A 24720-nucleotide genomic window follows, 5' to 3' on the forward strand; every position below is an offset into this window, starting at 1 on the left:
ATTGATTCACTTTTTGAATTTCAAGCAAACTCCTCCATTGTGAGGATTTTCCATTTTTCTCTGTTTTTTACCCTGAATATCTTAGGCTTTAGACTGTTGGTCGGACAGCCCAGAACCTAAGCTGGTGGCTTTAGCTCTGGTAGAGCAGTGGCCTACCAATCAGCAGATCAGTGGTTCAATCCTTGGTCCCTAATGTTGAAGCGTCCTTGTCCTTGTGTAAGATACTGAACCCAAAATTGCTGTTAGTGCGTATGAATGCTTATCAAAGCTGATGATTTTCAGGTGGCACCTATATGGTAGCCTCAGCCACCAGTGTGTGTTTGAATGGGTGAATGCTAAGTGCTTTGAATGGTCTCTTTGACAAGAAAAAAGCGCTATACAAATGCCCGTTTACAAAAGAAGACATTGGAAATCTTACACTTTGAGAAACTTTGATGGCCATTTTTTTGCCATTTTATGACATTTTATAGACTGATCTGATCAACTAATCAGAAGATAATCTCTTTCTTGTTGTTGACATCTCTGCCCTTTGACCACACCCAGGTTTGTGTCTAACAACGGCAATCTTTGTCAATCGTTCTCCATCTATAATTTTGCGCCCTACTTGAGTCATGCCCACCTCTATTTATTTTTCACCCCTCTCTCCAGTTCTGCTGTATTAACACCAGTTTTAATATATTTTGCTTCCATCTCTCTGCCCTGCTCTACTCTACTTCAACGCTACTTTGCTTTCTCTCTCTACTCTACCAGTAGACTACCACATCCACCTGTTGCACACAACGCACACAGCAGCGTTTCCCCTAGGATGTAGTTGTAGCAGCGGAGGTGAATCACACGCATGAAAAATAATTTTCACATGCATGAAACTTTTTTGTATGCCTTCAAAGCACAGCCTGCTGGGATGTTTCTATGTATCTACTGGCACCAGAAGGGCTCTTTAGGACTAAGTACATACAGTACATGTGTGCACAGTAATGAGCAGGTGAAATGTCTGTCTAGCTTACATATGAGATGTCTCAAGATTTAGGAAAATACAATTTTATTGAATATAATAAAAGTAAAAAGTCACTTGACATGCTGCTGTTTTGTGCTATGACCTATTTAAGTGCTGGAAGTTGTTGTTTACGTGACAACGCCTGAACGCAACACAAGCTCAGCACCAAGAGTGCCATGCTGTCCTGCTGTGTGAGCAGCGTGTTTGTCTGTGCATAACAGCAGTCTGTTGATGGTTATTTACACACTGTCTATACAATAACTTTGTCAGCTGACAAACTGCACCGGGCTCGGGGTCAGATTTGGTCAGGAAAATGCGGCCCAAGCCGCTCTAGTGTGCTCACCTGTGTGTGGCAGAAAGCAGAGGAGAATTGTTAATGCGTGACCATGTAGAGACAGAAATGACAGATGGCATAACACCATAAATAGTATATTGTTGTGTTATTAAGTGAAGCGTCCCTCGCGCAAAATAATATGACTTGCTGTGCCACTCTGTGCTTCACTTGTGCCATGTAACCAATCAATGGGGGCTGTGGGCAGGACACTGTTACACAGCCTGTGCCCGTGACTTCAGGCAGAGAGACCGCTGCATCAGAGCCGAAGGAGCCCGTTTTAAAGGCGCTGTATGTAAGAATGTGGCCAAAACAGTTCCTGCACTCAAATTCAAAATACTGCCACGAGTCGTGTCCGCCCCTCCTCCCCTACAGATTCAAGGTTGCTGGACAGCGGCATGCTGGAGACTGATTTGTTTGCCCACGGGTGGCTGCCGTGACAGGGCCGCGTCACCGCGTCCTTGATCTTCGGTTTTCCAGCAGACCGTTCGAGCAAGTCCGGCTTCTCTGCTGCTAACGCTGCTGCCGGGATACAGCTGAGGAGGAGCCGGCTGCTAATGCTATGTACTGGGACACTGCTAACGCTGCTGCCGGGATACAGCTGAGGAGAAGCCGGCTGCTAATGCTATGTACTGGGACACTGCTAATGCTGCTTGCCGTGCTGCTGTAGCTCAGTCGTAACTGTAACTGATGCTGAGACTCTACTGACTGCGTGACTGGTAGACGGTGGTGGGTGGCGCAACAGGCCAAAACACAAATTCAAAACATAAACATGATTTGTGGACTGTAAAAATGTCTTTTAAATGCGAATATTCTGGCTGTACTGTTGTTGTCAGTGAGATCAGTATGTTATATGAACATTATTCCTTAGTCTCTGTGACATATTAGGAGGATTTTACAACTATTTGTTTTAGATTTCTTACATATAGCTCCTTTAAAATATATTTATTTTATCAATTAGTTATTAACTTTTACTATTTTTAGCAACTTGCCCGATTGGGCAAGTGAGTTGTTAGTTTAGTTAGTTAGTTTTTCCTTATCCGCTGCGAGGGTCATAAGGACAGTGGGATGTCGTATGCTGTAAAGCCCTGTGAGGCAAATTGTGATTTGTGATATTGGGCTTTATAAATAAAATTGATTGATTGATTCCCGACCTTGAGTTTTACTTGCCCTGGGCAATCGGGCAATTGTTATTGTTGAGCCCTCCAAGTGCCATTAGCCCTGTTCATAGAGTCCCTTAAGCAAAGTTCAATGCCGACTGATTGCTCAGGTGTGGTTTGAAAGCTGATTGATTGCTCAGGTGTAGTTTGAAAGCAAAAAAAATCACATGGAGGCTAATAATTTTGACCACCTTAATTTTCACTACATTTGGTACAAAGCAGGGGCGGCAGGGTGGTGTGGTGGTTAGCACTGTTGCCTCACAGCAAGAGGGTTCCCAGTTCGATCCTGGGTGTGGGAGCACCTCTGTGTGAAGTTTGCATGTTCTCCTCGTGTCAGCGTGGCTGGCACTCTGGCTTCCTCCCACAGTCCAAAGACATGCAGATTGGGGATATCTGCAGATAACTGATAACTCTCAATTTTCCGTAGGTGTGAATGTGAGCGTGAGTGGTTGTCTGTCTCTATGTGTCAGCCCTGCGATAGTCTGGTGACCTGTCCAGGGTGTACCCTGCCTCTCGCCCGATGTCAGCTGGGATAGGCTCCAGCCCCCCTGTGATCCTCAAGAGGATGAAGCGGTTAGAAGATGAATGAATGAATGAATGAATGGTACAAAGCAAACTGTAAGATTTATTTTACATTCCAAAACATACCAAATGGGCCTTTACACCAATTAATGTTTTACTGTGTAAACTTTTATAAATCATGCAAACATTAGGCAGAATTCCATGGTTCCTTAGGAGCTAATACTTTTGACCTTAACTGTGCCATTAATTTTTATTGCTTCAGCTGGACTTTTGGATTCACACACACACACACACACACACACTGTAGAGGCAAAAACGGGGGCCTGGAAGTGGGCCTGAAGGCTCCCGACCCTGTCCTCCACTTGACTTCTCTGTTTCCCTTTGATGTCAATCTGGTACCTTGGATTCAGCTAAGTAATACTCAAAGAAACACTGGAGACAGGCAGAGTCCGATGCAATCGAGTTTAATGTGTTCACAAGCTTCAACGCATACAACTCATCGAGTCAAGCTCCGGAGCAGGACTGAAAATCTACTCTCAATGCGTCTGCTTTTATGCTGGTGGAGACTGAAGAGAGTCTCCACCTTCTTCTACTAATCCATCCCACTTCAATGTAAAGCTATTGGTGGCAACATTTTTTCTTTTTGTCCAATTGTGAACAGGCCCAATTTTAATAGTGTATCACTTTCGATTTGAGCCTGGAAGTTCCCAAATTTTCCACCCTTAGCTTCGGATTTGCTTTCACTTTATTTTTAAAAAACATGTGAAGCTTGGGGACTTTTTTTATGCAGTCCCTCGTGCTCTTATACAATATAAACTTTAAAATGTGCATCTGGTAGTACAAACATTTGAATGTGTGTGTATGCTATCATTATCATCATTGTGGTGTGACTACGATGTAGACTCATAACTCTAATTTGTGAACACTTTAATATGTATAACAATGCTTTAACACATATAGATGCATTTCAATCGGTTTTATAAGAACTTATGCATAAAACATGGTTATATGATGGTTATATGGCTTTGTTTCTTGATCAACTTATGCAGTATATCACTTTTACTGAATCAGGGATTAATTCTTACACTACAACACACACACACGAGACCAGTCTGCTGCATTGTGGCACTTATAGCACAGATATCACTGGCCTGCACTTTCATACCCTTATTATCTCCAGTATATCAGTGAATTAATAACACCAGAATGACAAAAGTGTCAGAATGATCCAGCCCAGCTGTCTGTGTGTTTTCACTTCACTTAGGATCCCCCCTGCCAAAGTGCTGACTATTAACAACTTCTTCACCAACTAACAATCCTAACACAATGACTCGACTCTACTCATCAACTGACATTTGCCTCTGATAGTGACTGCTTTCTAGGGATGTGCGCGATTAGACGTCTAAACGATTAAACATCCGCCACCTCACTAGTCAGCACCAGAAATATTAGTTAAACCAATTAGTGTTTTATTCATGTACAAGGTCGTTTAACTGTCATGCAGCCGCCCGCCACTAATGGGTGCTACAGAGCCGTTGGACAGCAGTCCCCCTCCCAGTGGTAATGCTTGAGTAGACTGGAGTTTTAAAACAGCACGGTGGGTGGGAAATTAGAGAGATGTCCTCTCGCAAAACCAGCGCGATATGGCAGTACTTTGAGCCAGAAAATGAATTCAGCTGCAATTATTCTTTTTTGCAATGTTATATTATTTGTTAACTTAAGCCAGTTGTTGTGCAGGGTTTACATTCATACTGCACGGCGCAAGAGCCTCTCATTTCAGCTGAAATTTACTTATAATTCAGATGTTGTTTTATTAACTTTAAAGTGAAGTGCTATCATTTCTGTTGGATAATCTGCAAGGTTCAATGTGTCCCACATTTCAGAGGCAATTTATTTGTTTTAGATGTTATTTTTATTTTGGTGGTTAACTTTTGACTTTTGACCGTCATGTTCACATTTGTACCGCACGGCACAAAGTGTCTCATTCTTCAGTGGCATTTAAAATGTGTCACGGTTGTTGAAGATTGTGATTAAAGGCTTCAAAGGGCTCTTAATGCACACAGTATTTTTTGGGACAGTTATTCAAATAATTAAAAATAAATTGTGCTAAATTCTGACTGTTTTCTGGATGTTTTCCCTTTTTTGGACTAGTCGACTAGTCTTGATTAAAATTTTTGTTTAGTCGACAGGCAAATTAGTTGCCAGGAACATCCCTACTGCTATCCACCAAAATCTTCATGAAAAGACTTGCCAGTTATCAGATAATGGGACTAATGAAAGGGTCAAGATGAGGACTCCTAGTAAGTGTGTCCTATAAAACTTAGGAGGAACTTTCGAAAATTAGAGAAAGTAAGCAATATCTTTTGGGTAATCCCAGTTTAAAGGGACTCTATGCGAAATTCAGAGCGGATGAGTTGTCAGGACTTGATTCTCAACATGAAGGTGGCTTAGCCAATTTTCTGTTGATATGTGCTACCTATCGAGATGTGCCACTTAGCAGTTCAGTTCTGTGTGTTCTTATAGTACACATAGAGTGAGTACTGGTGTAATAAAATGATTCTGTAGTGGGAGCATTATTTGACAGGGGATATTGGTCTTAGAATTATGCTACCCCTAAAATGTCAAATAAAGATGTTTTGATAGAATTCAACTACATATTCTTACATTATCCCCATTTGTAATTATTTTTTGACAGAGTAGTGCGGATCTGCTATTGATTCATGCTACAGTGGCATTTTTTGCCAAGGCAGCATTTATCAACAGGATGGTTCAGCAGCTAGCAATGCTAACTCCATAAACAGTTCTAAACAACAGCAACAGTGCTGACAGAGCTAACAGTGTTAACCAGGGGGGAGGCGGACCACCCAACAACACTTACCAGATATTGGAGATAACCGCCTCATGAACACAGTGCATAACAGTGGCAATGAGCTAGCCAGTCTACATCAGATTACATCACACATATCATACATTTATATCATATCATATATCATATCATACATACTCATACATTCTCTGCTCAGGAGGCCATTAGTTAACTATTAGTGGTTTGTTGCTACATTAATATAAGATTGGAGACTACAAATTTACAACATCCTGTTTAAAGGTAGGATCTGGAGAATTTTCAAACAAAAAAAAAATATAGACATATACAAATGAAATCCTGCTTAATCATCACCTATGGGCTTGTACTCATGTGTGGTGGTGACTCTGTTTGCAGAGCTCCTGCCCTTTAACTGTATTTTGATGTTTTTGTGAGCTCAGACCGCTTCTGGGCGGAGATTTCCCCAGCCAATGAGAGAGTGCAGGTGTCGTGCCCGAGCGTGTCCGAGCGTGCACCAGCACGAGCCTTGCCTGAACCTCTTCTGTAAAGCCTTCTTCCATACCTCCGGGCTCCGTACACCCGGGAGAAATGGCGGATACAGGCGTACCCACGAAAAAAAGGAAATTCAGTGTGAGTGAGGCAAAACGCCGAGCCGATAAAGCACGGGCCAAAACTCATGTGAATAAAGTAAACTCAAGCATTGAAGGAGAGGCTTGGGATGTACAGCGACATGGAGTTGGCCTGCTTTCTGTTGGACAGGTAAATCCCAAATACAGGCCAGTTAGCTTGTGGTAATTTGCTAATTTATCAACTTTTCCATTACAACAACTGTAATTCCTACGTAGTTTGTTGTGGAGGCTAATTCCGACTATCAACCGATGCAAATAACTTTATGTTTAACTAATATATGGCTTGATGTAGTGTGAGGATTGAGCTTTGAATCATTTTGTGTAACACACAACTGCCGGGAGGGGTAGGGGCAGCGCGCAGTTGAGCCTGATAGGAGGGGCCAAATTTGAATGTGTGTTTACAAACAGCAACTGGAAAATCCTCTAGACCCTACCTTTAAAAACCCTATTGATCCAGTGTATCCAGTGTTTTTAGAGCTTGAATATATTGGAGACTGAAAGTCACGATGTCTTGGCCACTGCTGTTTCGACTTTGACCTCTGTTTAATCTGTCTCACAAGTCCTTCAACTTTATGGATGTACTTTATAGAATAATGCTTAACCACTTTCCACCAGTTAGGGCTTACATGGATGACATGACACTGGTGACCACAACAATGCCACGTACAAAGAGGCTACTAGAGAAGGTAAATAAGAACCTCAAGTGGGCCAGCATGAAGATCAAGCCTAGTAAATCTAGAAGCATCTCGATACATAGAGGGAAGTTAAGTGATAGGAAGTTTGTCATAGATGATGAGGAAATCCCAACAATTAGGGGAAAGCCAGTAAAGAGCTTAGGTAGGTGGTACAATGTGGAGTTGAATGATGAGGAACAGGTGGTGAAATTTAGGAAAGATGTGGCAGAAGGATTGGATAGAATAGATAAATCTGAACTTCCAGGAAAGTTGAAGTTGTGGTGTTTGCAATTTGGGCTATATCCTAGGTTAATGTGGCCATTGTCAATTTATGAAATTCCAATATCCGTAGTGGAGAGAATTGAAAGGTCGGTTAGCTCCTATATTAGGAAGTGGTTGGGCACTCCTAGGTGCCTAAGTAGTGTTGCATTGTATGGAAAAGGGATACTTCAGCTGCCAGTATCTAGTTTAACAGAGGAATTTAAATGTACCAAGGTCAGGACAGAGCTCTTGTTATCTGGGACTAAGGACGTGGTAGTTAGGAGTGTGGCTCCAAATCCAACCAAGGGGAGGAAGTGGAACCCAAGATCGGCAGTTCAGGAGGCAGAGGCAGCTCTTAGGCATGCAGAGATTGTAGGTAATGTTCAGTTTGGCCGGGGAGGCCTGGGGCTTGGCTCAGGCAAACCGGTATGGAATAAAGCAGGTCTCAAAGATAAAAGAAAGCTGGTTGTAGAACAGATACGTAGACAGGAAGAGATGCTAAGGGGTGCAAAGGTAGTGGCCCAGGCTAAACAGGGACAGTGGTTGAATTGGGAAAGTGTAGAGAAGAGGAAGCTCAGTTGGAGGGACCTGTGGAGTATGGAGGAGAATCGTATTAGATTCCTGGTAGGGGCTACATACGATGTGTTACCAACCCCCCAGAACCTAAAACTGTGGGTAAATGAGGACCCATCATGCCCATTGTGTTCACGTACTGCAACCTTAAAGCATATTTTGTCAGGCTGTAAAGTTAGCTTGTCACAAGGCCGATATACATGGCGACATAATCAGGTGTTGAAATGTTTAGCTGCAGGCATCGAAGGGAAACGAAGACAGGTGAATTCAGAAGGTGTTAAGGATAGGAGTTTAGTAATTCAGTTTGTCCGTGAGGGAGAGAAACGCAGACGAGATAAGTTAGTGAGGAGGCAAGGGTGTGGCCGCCTAGAAGGTGCTTGTGATTGGGAAATGCAAGTAGATTTAGGGGGAAAACTTGTTGTTCCCCAGGAAATAGTTTGTACCAGGCAGAGGCCTGACTTAGTGTTGGGGTCAGTGAGTCAACGGATAGTTTATTTCATTGAGCTGACAGTTCCTTGGGAAGACTCAGTGGAAGAAGCCTATGAAAGAAAAAAGCTTAGATATGCAGACTTAGGAGCAGAAGCTAAGCAGCGAGGGTGGAAGACTAGGATTTGTCCAGTGGAAGTGGGGTGTAGGGGATTCATAGCAAGATCAGCTGTCTCGCTCCTGGGGGAACTCGGAGTGCGGGGACAGAGTTTGAGGAAGACAGTGAGGGAAATGTCAGATGAAGCAATTAAATGTAGCCAGTTTATCTATAAGAGAAGAAGTAATGTCAGCTGGGGGCCAGCAGGGGGGAACTACTAAACAGGGCACATAACTCCTTGAGATCAGGTGGAGACATCCACTTCCTCTCAGGAGGAAATCCAGGAAGAGGAAGTATTTAAGTGTGGGAGTGGCCTATTTGAATCCATTTTGTTTGAGGCCATGCGGCAAGGTGAGTGTGTTTGCTGATCCTGTAAGTTCATTTAGCTCCTTTAACTTTAGCTTATATTGGAGTTATGCTATGTAGCATGTGAAATAGAGTATGGTGAATGTACTAGGAAAGGTAGTATCAGCATTGCTTCTACCTAGAGCTCGCATGTACGGAGCCTGGGTTTGGCTGAAGGTGGCAGTGCTGTTTGGGCTAAGAAAGCCATGTGTAAGTAAGGTAAAGGAGGTTATTGGGTTGGTGCAGGGAAGGGAGCAGTGAGACCTGGCATTAGGGGAGTGTCTCTGGGATGCTGGAGATCACTGTCTAGCCTCCTGGAGGTGTCGTGGGACCAACTAGACGAAACACTGGTGAAAGGAGGTTCCCACCCGATGACCCCAAAGACATGCTAGTTATCACTGCTCATTGGTTTGTATAGTTAAGCCTTGCCATATTAGCTTATCATAGGGCTTAGGTTTTTCACTGAGTGTTGATCTTTTCTTTAGAGCACAAGCTTCTTGTGTTTTATTTGAATGAACTGAGTACTCTTGCAAAAAGGCATGTGTACAGCAAGGGTCAATGCACTTGGCCTCTACACAGTACAGTAAGTGTTTCGACAACAAAATGCTCCTCATTGGACTAAATATGAAATAATTCCCCAGCCTGAGACTGTCTTTATTTAAATCATCACGTGACAGAGGTGTTCATGTGATAGGGGATATGTTTAGGATAACATCTTAATGTTCTTTCAGCAATTTCAAGGCAAATTTAATCTCCCTAAGACTCACTTTTCAGATATTTACAAATGAGGCATTTCATTAACTTGCTTATAAAGCCTACAGAGGACACCTCCATCTACAGTGAGGCAGAGAAGTTCATCCTTGAGCTGAGGGACATGTAATATTCCTTTTCTATTCAGTACTTAACTCTGATGATAAATGTGACACAACCTAATTCTCACAAAACTGGGAAGTAGACCCAGGCAATGAATACAATGAAGAAGACTGGCAGGAGGCAGTACGCCAAGCACAATCAATCTACACTTGCAACAAGCTTGCGGAAATCCAATATAAAATATTACATAGGTTCCATATAGCTCCTGATGCCCTGCCCAGGATATCTCAAACTCTCTCTCCCATTTCCCGAAAGTGTAAAGCAGATCTTGGGACTCTTTTCCACTTCTTCTGGGAGTGCAATCTGATTGATAGATACTGGAGTCACATAACTTGTAAGTACTGCAGGATCTTTAGGACTAAAATAAAAAATGATCCTATGTTATCACTACAGGGTTTGCCCTCAAAAGATGTAGCACTCTCCCATAATCATTATAACTTGCTGGACAAACTTTGGTCCTTCCTTGTAAATGCATCCTGTTAAAATGGATTAAAGATACTCCACCCACAGTAACAGTTTGGTACAAGGGGATTTTCAGTGTCTTACCTCATGAAAGAATAAGTGCTGTCCTTAGGGGTGATAAGGACTCATTGCTTAAGATCTGGAGCCCTTTCCTTAATCATTCACCATCTACACTTCAACAATCTGTGTTAAAAGGTCGATACCCTTGAGAGTGGAGGCAAACTATGCCTAGTGCCAAATGAGATTTCCTAAATACTTATTTATAGGGATGCACAATGTTGGATTTTTTGCCAATATCCGACACACCGATATGTATCAACTTATTTGGCCGCTAACAGATACCAATATCAATATATCCACCAACCTAATTTTAGTGATCAAGTCTCTGACTGTTTTGTAACACTGTTAGCCTCGTGTTATGAAAATAATAAAAATATGTTAAAAAAAGAAAAAAAAAAAGAAACAATAATTATGAAGTTTCCAGTAGGGGTGGGAACCACCAGAGGCCCAATGATACAAAATTATCAGGATATCATGATAGGCAAGTCACAATAGGGGCAGCAGTAGCTCAGTCCATAGGGACTTGACTTGGGAACTGGAGGGTCACCAGTTCAAGTCCCCGCCCGGACCAAATATATGGAGCGTGGATTGGAGAGGTGCCAGTTACACTGGAGAGGTGCCAGTTATACCCTGCCAAGGTGCCCTTGCACAAGGCATCGAACCCCCAACCACTCAGGGCGCCTGTCATGGGCAGCCCCCTCACTCTGACATCTCTCCATTTTATGCATGTACTGTATAGGTCCTGTTTCTGGATGCATGTGTATTTCGGGCCTGTGTGTATATGACAACAGAGTGAAAAGATTGAATTTTAATAAAGTATATAAAATTAAATTAAAAATTAAATAAAATATAACTGTGATTTTAAATGTGTGTCAGTGTCCAAATACTTACAACCTGCACTGCATGTTAATAGATCCAGTCTGACTTTGGTCAATTCCAGTATGATAAAAGTCATTAAGTTTACCCACTATACCTATGTTGTACATACATTTTTAGTGTATTTACAATGTGCATATTGAGATTCAACAAAAAAGTAATGAAATATCAAATATTTTAACTGTCCATTTCTTTTAAGGTTGTCATATAACATTACTTAAATGAAGCTCTAATCACACAGGCATTGCTGTTTTCGAAACCAGTGTAATCTAAGCCTTAGTGCTGGTACATGATTGAAGCTTCCATCTGGTTAAGAGTTGCTCTCTGCCACCAAGTTATAGTCATGGGAAAACTAAAGTGTGCCATGCTTGCCATGGCTTTTTCAATCTAACTACTGTGCACATGACATAACTGGGGTGAGCTGATGCAGGTCTAATGTACAAGAGATAATTGAAAGGAAGGGTCCTTTAAAGGGCCCAGCCTTGGTACAAGTGTCCATAGTGCTCACAGTAAACAATGAAAAATAATGTGTGACAACGCTCCATTTGTTATGCACCCGTGGGTTTTGATGTGCCGTGTAACAGTGGAGGGGGCTGGGGTTACATTTCACCCAAATGCTGCCAGCAAAGAATTTCAACACATAGACATATCATAGCATCCTCTTTCATAAAGTTTGATAGTGCTGTCATGAGTATACACTGTGTCTTATTTGCTGAGAATTATGGAAACCCAGATTTTTAGATGTTATTAGCTGCTGATAATAATCAGCTGGTCATTTAGTAACTATGATTTTAACAAGAATGGCTCCTCTATCTGGTGAAGTCTTGTGCCTGCCACTGAGAGGAGTTGGCACACATCCAATGTACAGCAGTGTCAAGTGCATTTGGTGGGAAAATAACATTTTCAAAGGCGTTTTGCTGATGTCAGTAACTTTGCATCAACAAATGCAATAACCACACTGGTCTCAATCTGTTTGCATAGAGTGTTTAGAGTGCTCCAGGGGTAACATTTTTCTGACACTGACACGTACAATATTGTACAGTAACCTTCAGTATACTAATTTATTCTCACCAACACATCTTAAATGTATACATTTATTCAACATGTTTATTCTTATTCTTGTTTGTATTATTTTGATGTATATATTGTAGTGAACATTATTGCATAATGCATATTTTCTATTTTTGAATGTAACATACTAGTTTATACAGTGTCATGTAGCCACAATGCACATGTTTGTATATTTTTACACACTTACAGACATTTTTATTTCTATATCTATTTTACTTTTTATTTCTCTGAGTACTCCGGCTTCCTCCCACAGTCCAAAGACATGCAGGTTAGGCTAACTGGTGACTCTAAATTGGCCATATGTGTGAATGTGAGCGTGAATAGTTGCCTGTCTCTATATGTTAGTCCTGAGATAGTCTGGCAACCTGTCAAGGGTGTACCCTGCCTCTTGTCCAATGTCTGCTGGGATGGGATAGGCTCCAGCCCCCCCCCCCCCATGTGATCCAATGATTTAATACCTTGCAGCGATTTCCTCAATTAATGTTCGATTTGACTTTTGATTTAATTATTCACTGGAGGGCATTTTTTGGCACAGGACATACTACTTACTACATACTACTTCTGCTTTTCAAAATAAGGAAACAAGGTCTTAACAGTAGACACAAACTACATGATGAAATTGCATTATATTCACAGAAAGTATAACAATGTATAGCGACACGAACACCATAGTAGTTTAGTCAGTAGTAGCTGATGAGTAAGAGCTAGTAGCCCAGTTTGCTCGCTTAAAAAAAATCACTCGCGAGCTCGACCTCCACATCGCATTCCTCGCGCAAAGAAACTTGCGTTGTCAATGTGAAAAGAAGGCAAAGTCCACAGAACGTCAAAGAAATCAAGTATGCCTGGTGTACTGGGTGTATGCCGAATTAAAGAGCTGATGCTAATGGTTCTGTGGACACCTTTGCCAGTTTACACAACACCAAACACTGGGTCACTGACCTATGCTGGGTATTGATGCGCAGGACGCCGGTGAGCTTTGGAAGAGGACGAGGCAGATCCAGCTGGTCACCAGACCAGGAAACATGGCAGTTGCAGAAATATTTCAAGTAGTTATAGATGCCAGAAGCCACGGCCACTCCGGTGCTGCCTGTAGCGACTATCTTATTGTTTTTAGTGGATCTGAGCTCACACACATCCAGGCTGTCGTTGGCAAAGCTCCTGTTGACTGACACTATGAACTCCGTAGATCTGTTCCCGAGCAGGCGTTTGAGCAGCTCCACCACTGCTCTCCCCTGTGCCTTGTCGCTGGCTTTTGCTTTGATGTGGTCTAGGGTTGGAAATTTACAATAAGCAGTTACAAAAAGACAGAACACGACGAGCAGAACCAGGCTACAGCCGCTCCTAGGTGACATTTTGATCCCCAGTCAAGTGAAGTGGAGTTTCCCACCGTAGAGCAGGTTTAAAAACAACTTTATTTCACCATTTGCAGATAACCAGGAAGCGTCGCTTTACTGAAGCGCTGCTGGCCAATCAGAGAGAGAGCTGCTGTCTCGATTATAACTCACAGCCAATCAGAGGATGCGGTGCTCATGTGACCGTGTGAGAGGAGACGGTGGATAAGGATAGTATTAAAAGGGGTCATCCCTGTGTTCCCCGGGTTCTAGGTTCCCCATTTAACCCTGCAAAAAAGGTTCTATGTTTCCCGGGTTCTATGTTTCCCTCTTACTAAAAAAAAGATTCTATGTTCCCCGCTTATCCAAAAAAAGGCAGGAAACATAGCAATCAATCAACCTTTTTATTTAGACTCCAGGTCCATTAAAAAAGACAGACAAACATACAGTATTTAAAAAAGAGTGTCATACCAGTGTTTCCACATAGCAGACTGGTATCGTACAGTACTGAGGACAGGGTTAGTCAACATCATTATAATTGCATTACAAGAACTGTTAAGTCGACATATAAATTTGAATGTCAATCGTCCCAAAAGAGCATGAAATGTGATTACTTGTACTTTACAAAAAAGTTCACTTGCACTATACCATCTTGGTTTCCCAAGCAAAATTTCGCAGACAATCATTATACGCAACCTGAAGTTTGCAGATGCTGGCCTTTTTGAACTTAATCCACAAGGGCGCAGTATAAAAAGGGGTGCAGTAAGCCCTGAAAAGACTCACTTTAACCTTCTCTGAACACCAGGAAAATCTTCTGGTCAACAAATTTGCCTGCATATATAAACTACGACGCTGTCTGTTCATATCATCATCATCCGTCATATCATCAGTGATGATGTGTCCCAGATATTTAGTTTTAGAGCAAGCAGGGAGCACTTGTCCTGACAGGTAAAAAGATGGAAAAGCGAGGTCCTTATCCCTTTTTACTCTGCAAATCATAACAGAACTCTTCTTAGCGTTATAACTCACATCAAATTTTATACCATAATCAGAACATATGTTGAGCAGCTCTGCTAGGCGAAACAATTGCCAAATCATCGGCATACATAAGATGATTAATAAGTACACTACCAACCATACAATCTGTTTTACAGCTTCTTAACTGGACTGAAAGATCATTCATATAAATATTAAAGAGGCATGGTGACAAAAGCCCCCCCTGTGGAACGCCATTACTTGTCCCAAATGGAGCAGAGACAGCATTTCCCCATTTAATCTGCATGCTCTGGTTAGAGTAGCAATAAGACAGGATCCTTATAAAACTGTCAGGCACTCCCCTCTGATGTAATTTTAAAAACTATTTAGAATGATTTATACGGTCAAATGCCTTTGATGCATCTATGAAACCAATTAAAACAGTAGAGTTTTGTCTTCTATATTTTTCCACCATAGCAGTTGCATTAATATGTTGTTTTAACATCTCTAAACACACACAACGGAACATAATGGGGATAAATTACAATCAGAAACTTACCCTTTGGGCGATCTATGGTGGGCAATCTAGGCAATTATATCCTTTACAGAAGGTTTTTTAATCCAGCCGTTTTCGTTCCCGAAGAAAGGCTGCACTTAACAGCTTATTTATCTTTATTTCGGCCATGATAATTATTCTTTTCTCATCAGTTGGTCTTTGGCTGCTCAAAGAAATCTGCACTGACTGAAACACTGCATTTAACGGCTGGATTAAAAAACCTTCTGTAAAGGATATAACTGCCCAGATTGCCCACCATAGATCGCCCAAAGGGTAAGTTTCTGACTGTAATTTCTCCCCATTATGTTCCATTGTGTGTGTTTAGAGATGTTAAAACAACATATTAATGCAACTGCTATGTTTCCTGCCTTTTTTTGGATAAGCGGGGAACATAGAACCTTTTTTTAGTAAGAGGGAAACATAGAACCCGGGAAACATAGAACCTTTTTTGTGTAAGCGGGGAACATAGAACCTTTTTTGCAGGGTTAAATGGGGAACATAGAACCCGGGGAACATAGGAATGACCCCTTCTTTTTTCGTGGCATATGTTACCAACTGTTCAGAACAAGCAAGGAATAAAACTGAAAGGATTAAAATCACAGTGAAGGCAGCTGCAAAATTGAATATGAAGGATCTGTCTTAGGAAAAAAATACATGCAGATCTTAATCAAGGAGAACCTACTTCAGGTGGGAATTCACAAATTATTCCATGATGTTCATCCTGCAGTGGAATACAAGATGTCCTATATCTAATGGACAAGAGTTTAAAGGGTACATTTACAACTTTGAAATAAAACCAGATATAATATGTATACAGGAAACATGGCTTAAACCAGAGTTAAAGTTTGTGATAACTGGATATTCTTGCATACGCAGAGATAGAACAAGTGGAAGTGGGGGAGGGTGTGCAATATTTGTAAAGCAAGGGATTAGGTATAGGGAAATAAAGTATGTGCAAGAACTAGAGGTGAATGTAGTTGAAGTGTGGACCTGTGATGGAAGCATAAAACAGTTAGACAAAGGAGTCCATCTTGGAACAATGGAGGGGAAAAATAATCTGGTGCAGGGATTTTAATGCACACAGCAAACTCTGGGGGAATCAACAAGATGCAAACTGGGAAATTATAGAAGATCTCATGGATGAAAAAGAGCTGGTGTGTTTAAATAACGGGGCAGGCATGGGAGGAGGTACTGCAGGATGAGTATGAGTATGATAATACAGTGAATATGGCATTTTCATTGAGAGGGTTAAATAAGATGTTAAAGAAATGTGGAAAGACAATGCCAGGGAAAGATCAAATTTGTTATACTATGTTGGATAATTTAAGTGACCAGAGTAAGAATACGTTGTTAAAATTGTATAATAAGGTGTGGGAAGAAGGGACTTTGCCCAGGCAGTGGAAGGCATCTACTATTGTTCCCATTTGCAAACCAGGGAAAGATCCTAGCCTTGCAGAGAGTTACAGGCCCATAGCCCTGACATCACATGTGGGTAAAGTTATGGAGAAAATGATAAATGATAGATTAATTTATTATCTGGAAACCAGAGGAGAAATAAAATGTTACCAGAGTGGCTTCAGAAAAGGAAAAAGTACTATAGATCCTGCCCTCAGGTTAGAACATGAAATTAGACTAACAAATAAAGTGTGGTAGCTGTATTCTTTGATGTAGAGAAAGCATATGACATGATGTGGAAAGATGGTCTGTTAATTAAACTGTATAAAATTGGGATAAGAGGCAAAATGATCAAGTGGATTAGACATTTTTTAAGTGACAGGAAAATATCTGTAAGAATAGGGAAGGAATTCAGCAATGAATATTTAGTAGAGAACGGTAAACCACAGGGGAGCATTGTCAGCCCAATATTATTTTCAGTCATGATTAACAAAGTGTTTAATAATGTAGAGACAATGTCGAGAGTAGGAGTGTCGCTGTTTGCAGATGACGGGGTTATGTGGAAGAGGGGCAGAAATATTAAAGCTGCAGTAGGTAGAAAGCCTGAAAACAGTTGATTTTTGAGTCTCATCTGAGTTAGGTTTCGTTCATCTCCGCCCTGAGCCCCTCCTACCAGACGAGCACGCGAGTATTTTATCCTACTTGGTTCTATTTCTCCCTCTCTGGGAGCCTCGGCTCTCCCTCACCACGCAGCAGCCCTCCCCATCCCTCCCTCGCGGCCCCGCACATACTCCCGAGCCTCGGCTCTCCCTCATCACGCAGCAGCCCGCCCCATCCCGCCCCATCCCGCCCCATCCCTCCCTCGCGGCCCTGCACATATACCCCGGAGGCTCAGCTCTCCCTCTCCGCGCAGCAGCCATCCCCATCCCTCCCTCGCGGACCCGCACATACTCTCGAGGCTCGGCTCTCCCTCTCCGCGGAGAGCCCTCGGCTCCACTCCCACGGCCAACCCTTGTGCCCTCTGGCCGGGCCCGGCCCCACCTCACCCTTCCCCTCCCTCCGGGGCTCCGGGGAACCGAGTTCTGTCTGCCTTTTTTTGGGTTGTTTAGCCGTGTAGGCAGTTGTAGACAATGCTGGAATAGCTATTTTACCTGGTGCACTGTTCGCCATTGCCGCTTGCTCTCCCCTTCTGCCGGCAGCACAGGAATATATGCATATACAGTAGAACAGCCAATAGGAACGCAGTGGTCTGAGCTGACCTTTGATTGGTTGATGCACATCGGCACAATACTGATTCTTTAGAGGCTGAACACAGAGCCATGGTGAGGTGCAGAAACCTATTGTTTGTCTCAGACCACTTGATTTACATTACACTTAGAGGATATAATAAAATTTTTACTCAATTATACCAAAACAATGTTGCCTACTGGAGCTTTAAGTACATTGTTAGGAAGTTACAGCAGGCAATAGAACAAGTAGAAGCATGGGCCTTGGAATGGGGTTTCAGATTTTCATTATCAAAGACAAAAGCTGTGTTTTTCATGAAAAAGAAAGTTGAAAATGACATCAAGCTAAAACTCTATGGTGAGGACTTGGAGAGAGTAGACTGTTTTAAGTACTTGGGAGTCTATTTTGATAAAAATCTTACATGGAATGTGCACATTAAGAAGATGGTGAAGAAATGCAAAAAGGTAGTGAACATCATGAGGTGCTTGAGAGGTAGAGAGTGGGGAACTAGCAGAAAAGCATTAAAAACTGTGTATATCAGTCTGGTTAGAGCTGTGATAGACTATGGGTGCATCATATATAATTCTGCCTCAAAAACACTACTATCTAAATTGGATGTTATCCAACATCAAGCATTAAGGCTGTGCTGTGGGGCCATGAAGACAACTCCAACACCAGCTTTGCAGGTAGAGATGGGGGAAATGCTGGATGAGACGTCTCCAGATGGCTTTAACATACTGGGCTAATTTGAGGGGACATGATGGAAGTCATCCAAATCAAGAGCTGCTAGAACCCTGTCAAAAACTGGAAAATCAAAAAATCAGGAGTTTCAGCTGGGTTATACAGGCAAAGTTTGCAGATATTGGCATAGCTGATAAGGTGCTGAGTCCCATTGTGCCACTCTCTGTCACACCACCATGGATTATAGAGGACACAAGAGTTGATTTTGATCTATTGAATAAAGGAAAGGGGAGTATAGACATAAATGTTGTTGGTAAATACATAAAAAGAAATTATTCAGACCATACAGAGATATACACAGATGCATCTAAGGCAGAGAGTGGCAGGGTGGGAATAGCTTTTGTCATTCCAGATAAAAAATTTGTTTCATGTAAAAGAGTTACTGACTATCTATCTGTACAGGTGAATTATTAGCTATTCTGCTCGCTCTGAACTGGATTGAGGTGGTGAAACCAAACAGAGTGGTGATATGCTCCGATTCCGGTAGTGCACTAACAAGTATTCATAACATGCAGTCAAAAACAAGACAGGATTTAGTATTAGACATTGCTCAGACAATACACAGAATCAGAAAAGCTGGGGTGGATATTGCATTTTTGTGGGTTCCTGCACATATTGGGGTGGAAGGAAATGAACTGGCTGACAAGTATGCTAAAGGAGCAACAAAGAAGGGTATAGTTTGTATGAGTATAAAGTATAGCAAAGCTGAAATTAAGAATATCATTAAAGCAGAGTTGAAAAAGAAATGGCAGGAAATGTGGGATAGAGAAAGTAAAGGCAGATATTATAATATTCAGAGACAAGTGGTAGAAATGAGAAAAGAGAACAGGAGTAAGAAAGAGGAGGACATCATATCTAGGATGAGGTTTGGTCATTCTGGCCTAAATGGTACATTGAAAATAGTCAACAAATGCTACAGGAAAGTGTAATTATTGCAACTCACAAGAAACAGTTGAACATGTAATGTTAGAGTGTCCACAATACCATCAAGAAAGACAAGTACTCATTAGGGCACTAGAAAGAAATAGAATAACATTAAATATCAAAGAAATTCTGCAAAGAAATTCTGGGGATGTAGCGTACAGAGCCATTTTTAGGTTTTTGGATAAAACAGGATTAAGCAGGAAAATCTAACATAACAAGGGGTTTACTTATGTGATTCAGGTCCACACCCCAGTCCAGAAGGTGGCGGAATGCACCTGTAAGTTGCTTGTCAATCGCCATTAATAACATGAAGAAGAAGAAGAAGCCACTGTTTGTCATGTGATCAACCTGTCATATGATGGTAATAAGTAAGTGCTTAGATTTCATTTCCACTGAGGTGGAGTTCCTCAGATGCTCAGGTAGACTGTTACATAGACTTGGGCCACAGTGGCTAAATGCCCATTTCCCATGGAATTTTGCTGATGCTGAACAACCACTGCTCCACCCAGCTTGGTCTTGGCAAGGTGCTGGATACATCAGTAAATCCAAACTGATAGACAAGATGTCCGCACACTAGCATTTATGCAGTGTTTCAATTTATTGTTGAGCTTTCAGTCTATTTAACCTTAATCAGAGCTGCATGAGGCAACAATTGTCCTATTGTTCCTATAGAGCCTCTATATTGTTGTATAGAGTTGTAATGATTTTGAATTCAATTTTGTAGGTTGTTATATTGTATAGGATTATTTGTATAGGGTATTTTGTATATTGTATTGGTTTGTAAGATTATATTTATTCTGTTTTTGTATAGAGTTGTGATGATCTTGAACTTAATTTTGTAGGCTAAGTTGTATTTGTATAGGATTATTTGTATCCGATATTTGTATATTGTATTTTTATAGGATTGTGATTTTGTATGTTGTATTTGTTTTAAAAGCCCAACTAGGGACAGGAGTTGAAAATTAGCTGTAGCTATAACTTTATATTCAGCACATCAGGTTCGTGCTTTGTAATGAATCTATGTTAACTGCATTTAAAAAAAAATACTGAATGGCAAACTGGAAACCATGCTCGCCTTGTCACACAATACCAGAATACAGGAAAAAACACATAAAACTAGGTACGTTTAAAAACTAATAAGAGAATAATAAAGTAAATTCTACAACTTATAGGCAGTCAGTGCAGCAGCTTTAAAATAGGAGTTACTGTATATATGCTCTTTGTCTGGTCTTTGTCAGTATTTTAGCTACTGCATTCTGAAAAAGTTGTAGATGGCCAACAGCTTTTTTAGGTTGATTAAACAAGAGAGCATTACAGTTGTCAAGCCTAGAGGTAATAAAGGCATGCATGCAGTGTTTCTGTATCAGCCCAAGAGAGGAACTGTCTAACCTTGGCAATATCTCTAAGGTGTCAAAACGTTTGGTGATGTTTCTAGTATGTGACTCAAAGCTGAGGTCATAATCCAAGATAACCTACAAGCTTGATGTCATATAATAATAATAATAAACTTCATTTATATAGCACCTTTCATACAGGGAGGTGTAGCTCAAAGTGCTTTACAACAAAATAAAAACAGACAAATACAATAAAAAGAAAAAAAAAGATATATGATCATTATATGATCATATAATAAAGTGTCTGTGAAAACCTTTGAACTTGGTGGATCACCACATGTTCACTACTCAAACAAAGTTCTAAACACAGCCAGGACAAACAGCATGTTTGCTTGTAATGAACCACTACCTTGTTGTGTTCCAATGACAAATACAGACGATTGGATAGACATAGTAAATCTTAGAAACAGGCTCCTCTTATTACTGTTGACATTAGTTGTTAGGCTCATATCTATTATTACCCAGTCCCCACATCAAATGTGGTCAAAAATTCCACAGTGGCTCAGCACACATGCATAGATATTAGCTCAATAAGCACAAAACATTATTACATCAAGTAAAACCCCTTACATTACAGCTGACAGCTCAAAATCAAAACAGTACAGTGTGCAATGGCAATTGACCAACCAACCAACTGACCAACTGACCAACCAACCTAGAGATCTTTGCTGAGGTCGTAGACTTGTAATTTTGTATCTACAGAGCCAATGTTAATTCCACCTGTGGTGTAATGTAATGATATAGTGTATATTTACTAGTAGTTAAGTATATTTTCGAGGTACTACAATTTTTCAACAACTATAATCATTGGTTACTTTAAGATGTTACACAAAGAAGAAATTATCGTCTTATAAATCTTGTGAAATACTGGGTGAATTTAATTTTCTGTTGAGAGAGAATATATGACAAGTGAACTCCAGATGCACCATGTGTTCTAAACCATCCTATTTTGCTTTTACCCAGGTGTGCTGAATGATGAATCTCACTTGATCATAAGTCACCTACTGATGCCCCCTAAACACTGTAAGAGCAGATGTGGTGCCATGTGCAAATACTCTGGAAAATGCACAAGAACTGGAGAGGTGGCACCAAAAAAGACCGTAAAAAGAAGAACTTCAGCAGAAGTGAAATCAATGTACTGTTAAATACACAAAGTAAGAGTGGCAGTACTGGTGGTACAGGAAGATCAAACACCCAGTAATGACAAAACATTTGCTGTCTCAGCAACAGTGGTGGAGGAAGTATTCAGATCCTTTACTTACGTAAAAGTACTAATACCACATTGTAAAAATACTGTGTTACAAGTAAAAGTCCTGCATTGAAAATGTTACTTAAGAAAAAATATGTAAGTGCAATCAGGGAAATGTATTGAAGTGTTTAAAGTAAATATACTCAATGTAGAAATTTTTAAAACAATTTTAATAAATCAAAATAATTAAAACTGTTAAACAATTATAGAAATAGTTGCCAAATAATATTCAGATTAATCAACTAATTGTTTCAGTTGCACCTGTATATATTCATATAGTTTGTGCGCAAAAATAATAATTTGTAAAGTATTCATATAGTTTGTGCACAAAAATAATAATTTGTAAAGCAATTAGTAACTGAAGTTATTGAATAATTGTAGTAAAGTAAAAAAAAAAAAAATACAATATTTCCCTCTGAAGTGTAGTGGAGTAGCAGTAGAAAGATACATGAGTGTAAAATACTCAAGTAAAGAAAAAGTTCACTCAAATCTGTACTCAAGTACAGCACTTGAGTAAATGTCCTCAATTACATTCCACCACTGGTCAGCAGAGGGACACACAGTAACTGACATTACAGTATTTGGGATCAATGGACCAACTATAGTAGTAATTCTTTCGCCCTAAAATGTAAGAATCCAAAAATAATTACTCTAAAACACAATCTAAATTGTATTATATAAAATTCATGCCTTTTTAAAACATTACTCAAATTTAAAACTTGTGTTTCCTCCAGTTGGGCAGCAATTTGTGGACTGTTAAAAGGAGATGCTTTTCTCTTCAGAGTGCTCTTGACCACTCGGTACATTTTCTCTTACCTGAGAGAAAAGCCAAAAAAAAAAGAAAACATTGGTGAATCGAGTTCTAACACACACACTAATTGCAGATAAATTTGTTTGTACATCGTTTCTTGCATGAGGCCCCTGGTCTTACGGCACTGTTAGAACTAACAATATAAATAAAAATTAAAATGATTATATATTACTCCGACACTTTGAAGTAGGCCATTCTGCATTTGATGAGAACACTTCTGTATTTTCACATATTAACTTGAATGTAGGACTTTTATGTAGAATGGATCATCTTTACATAGTGATATTGCTACTTTATTTAAGTAAAGCATCTGAATACTTTCAGCGCTCATCAACACATCAAACACTGAATCAGCATGAGTTCTACCCTATCTCCTGAAATAAGCTCGATCCAACACTGAAGATGAAGTGACACCTTTATAGGACTTATCATTTAAAAAGATTTAAATATTCTATTTTGTACATGTATTAGATTGTATTGAAGTCCTTCCCTGGTGAAACCCCTTATTAGTTTTAATCGGCTGAGAATTACATTGTATTTTATTGACAATCATCACTTAAAGCAGGGATAATGCTATCTTAATGCTGCAATCTGAATTGGTTTGGACTGCCCTGTCGTGTTCAACTTTGGTCATCAGTTTTGGATCAACACACATTTGCAACACAAGCTCCATACTCAAACAAACTTTCAGGCTATGAAAGTCGGTCATTTCATTTTCATTTCATTTCATACAGTCGGCCATTTCATGATGTTTCAACAGCTTGTAAACAAAACTGAGATTGTGTTCATGCCATAAAAGAAGAAATAAGAGTGAAACCACACTTCATCAGTGGTGGAAGTGCTCAGATCATTTACTTCAGTAGCAATACCACATAAAATTTCCATTACAAAGATAAACACTGTGCTTAATCAAAGTAAATAAAAGAAGGTGTAAAGTGGCTTGAAAAAAAAGTGTTTATAAAGCTCATTAAACCTATTGTTATAATTCAGTTGGATTGCATTATATAAAAAGGTGTTTTTATAATTTTGTTCAACCCCATGGCATGGAAAATATAGAAATTATTGCACATATTAGAAATGATTTATTGCAGGGCCGTTAAATAACATTGCATTAGTCTGTACACGTGTGTCTAAGAAACTAGTAAATTAGTATATCTCAGTAATGACTGCATGTTGTCATGTTTTATGTCTTGTCTGTTTTATGTATTTGTAACATACCTGGTTTTCAATTAAGACATATGCTCCTTTTGAGTTATGTGTGATATGTTTTTGATGGGCCATTTTCTTTTAATAGAATATCTATTTTTTAGGCCTTGAACCTAAAAGCAGTGATGCTGCTGTGTACTCTGAGCTAGTGAACTGTGTTTCATCATGCACTGCTGCTGTGTAAACAGTACAAGCCATTTTAGTCAGGTTCACTATATAATTTTGTGGGATTTTTTTGGAGATTTGCAAAACTATACATTTTTGGAAAGGTTATTGTACAAGGATTCAGAAAATCAATGTTTGCATTTGCGCAGATGTCTATATGGCGGCCATATTGGAATTTACAAAATGGCCGCCGTAAAATGTACGTTTTGTAATATCTCCGCTTCTAAATAAGTTGGAACTGCTAAACCTACATTTTCAGGGTCAAGGAATCCAATGGGGGTAGTTACAATGCTACAACACTTTACCACATTAACCCTTAGATGCATGAGTGGGTCAAAATGACTCGGTGTTTTCTTGCGATATCTTTGTTATGAAAAGATGTGCAGTTTTGCTTTATTTGGGGGGGTCTGGGGGGGTCAGAAAACCAGTCAGTATCTGCCAAATGACTGCCATTTGCCTCACTCAGTGCAACACATCTCCTTCGCATGGAGTTGATAAGGTTGTTGAT

General features: G+C 40.3%; 1 protein-coding gene across 1 annotated transcript in view; it reads right to left on the reverse strand.

Moving 5' to 3' along the window:
* Window positions 1–13684, reverse strand: part of naglu (N-acetylglucosaminidase, alpha) — a 29653-nt gene extending 15969 nt beyond the window's left edge. Inside the window, exon 1 of the mRNA XM_033610758.2 lies at window positions 13178–13684. Within this exon, the coding sequence (XP_033466649.2) occupies window positions 13178–13590 (413 nt within the window). The 5' untranslated portion in view covers window positions 13591–13684. The remainder of the gene's footprint in view (window positions 1–13177) is intronic.
* Between the last annotated feature and the right edge of the window lie 11036 nt (window positions 13685–24720).

Source organism: Epinephelus lanceolatus, chromosome 21 (assembly GCF_041903045.1).
Source record: "Epinephelus lanceolatus isolate andai-2023 chromosome 21, ASM4190304v1, whole genome shotgun sequence".
Classification (NCBI taxonomy): Eukaryota; Metazoa; Chordata; class Actinopteri; order Perciformes; family Serranidae; genus Epinephelus; species Epinephelus lanceolatus.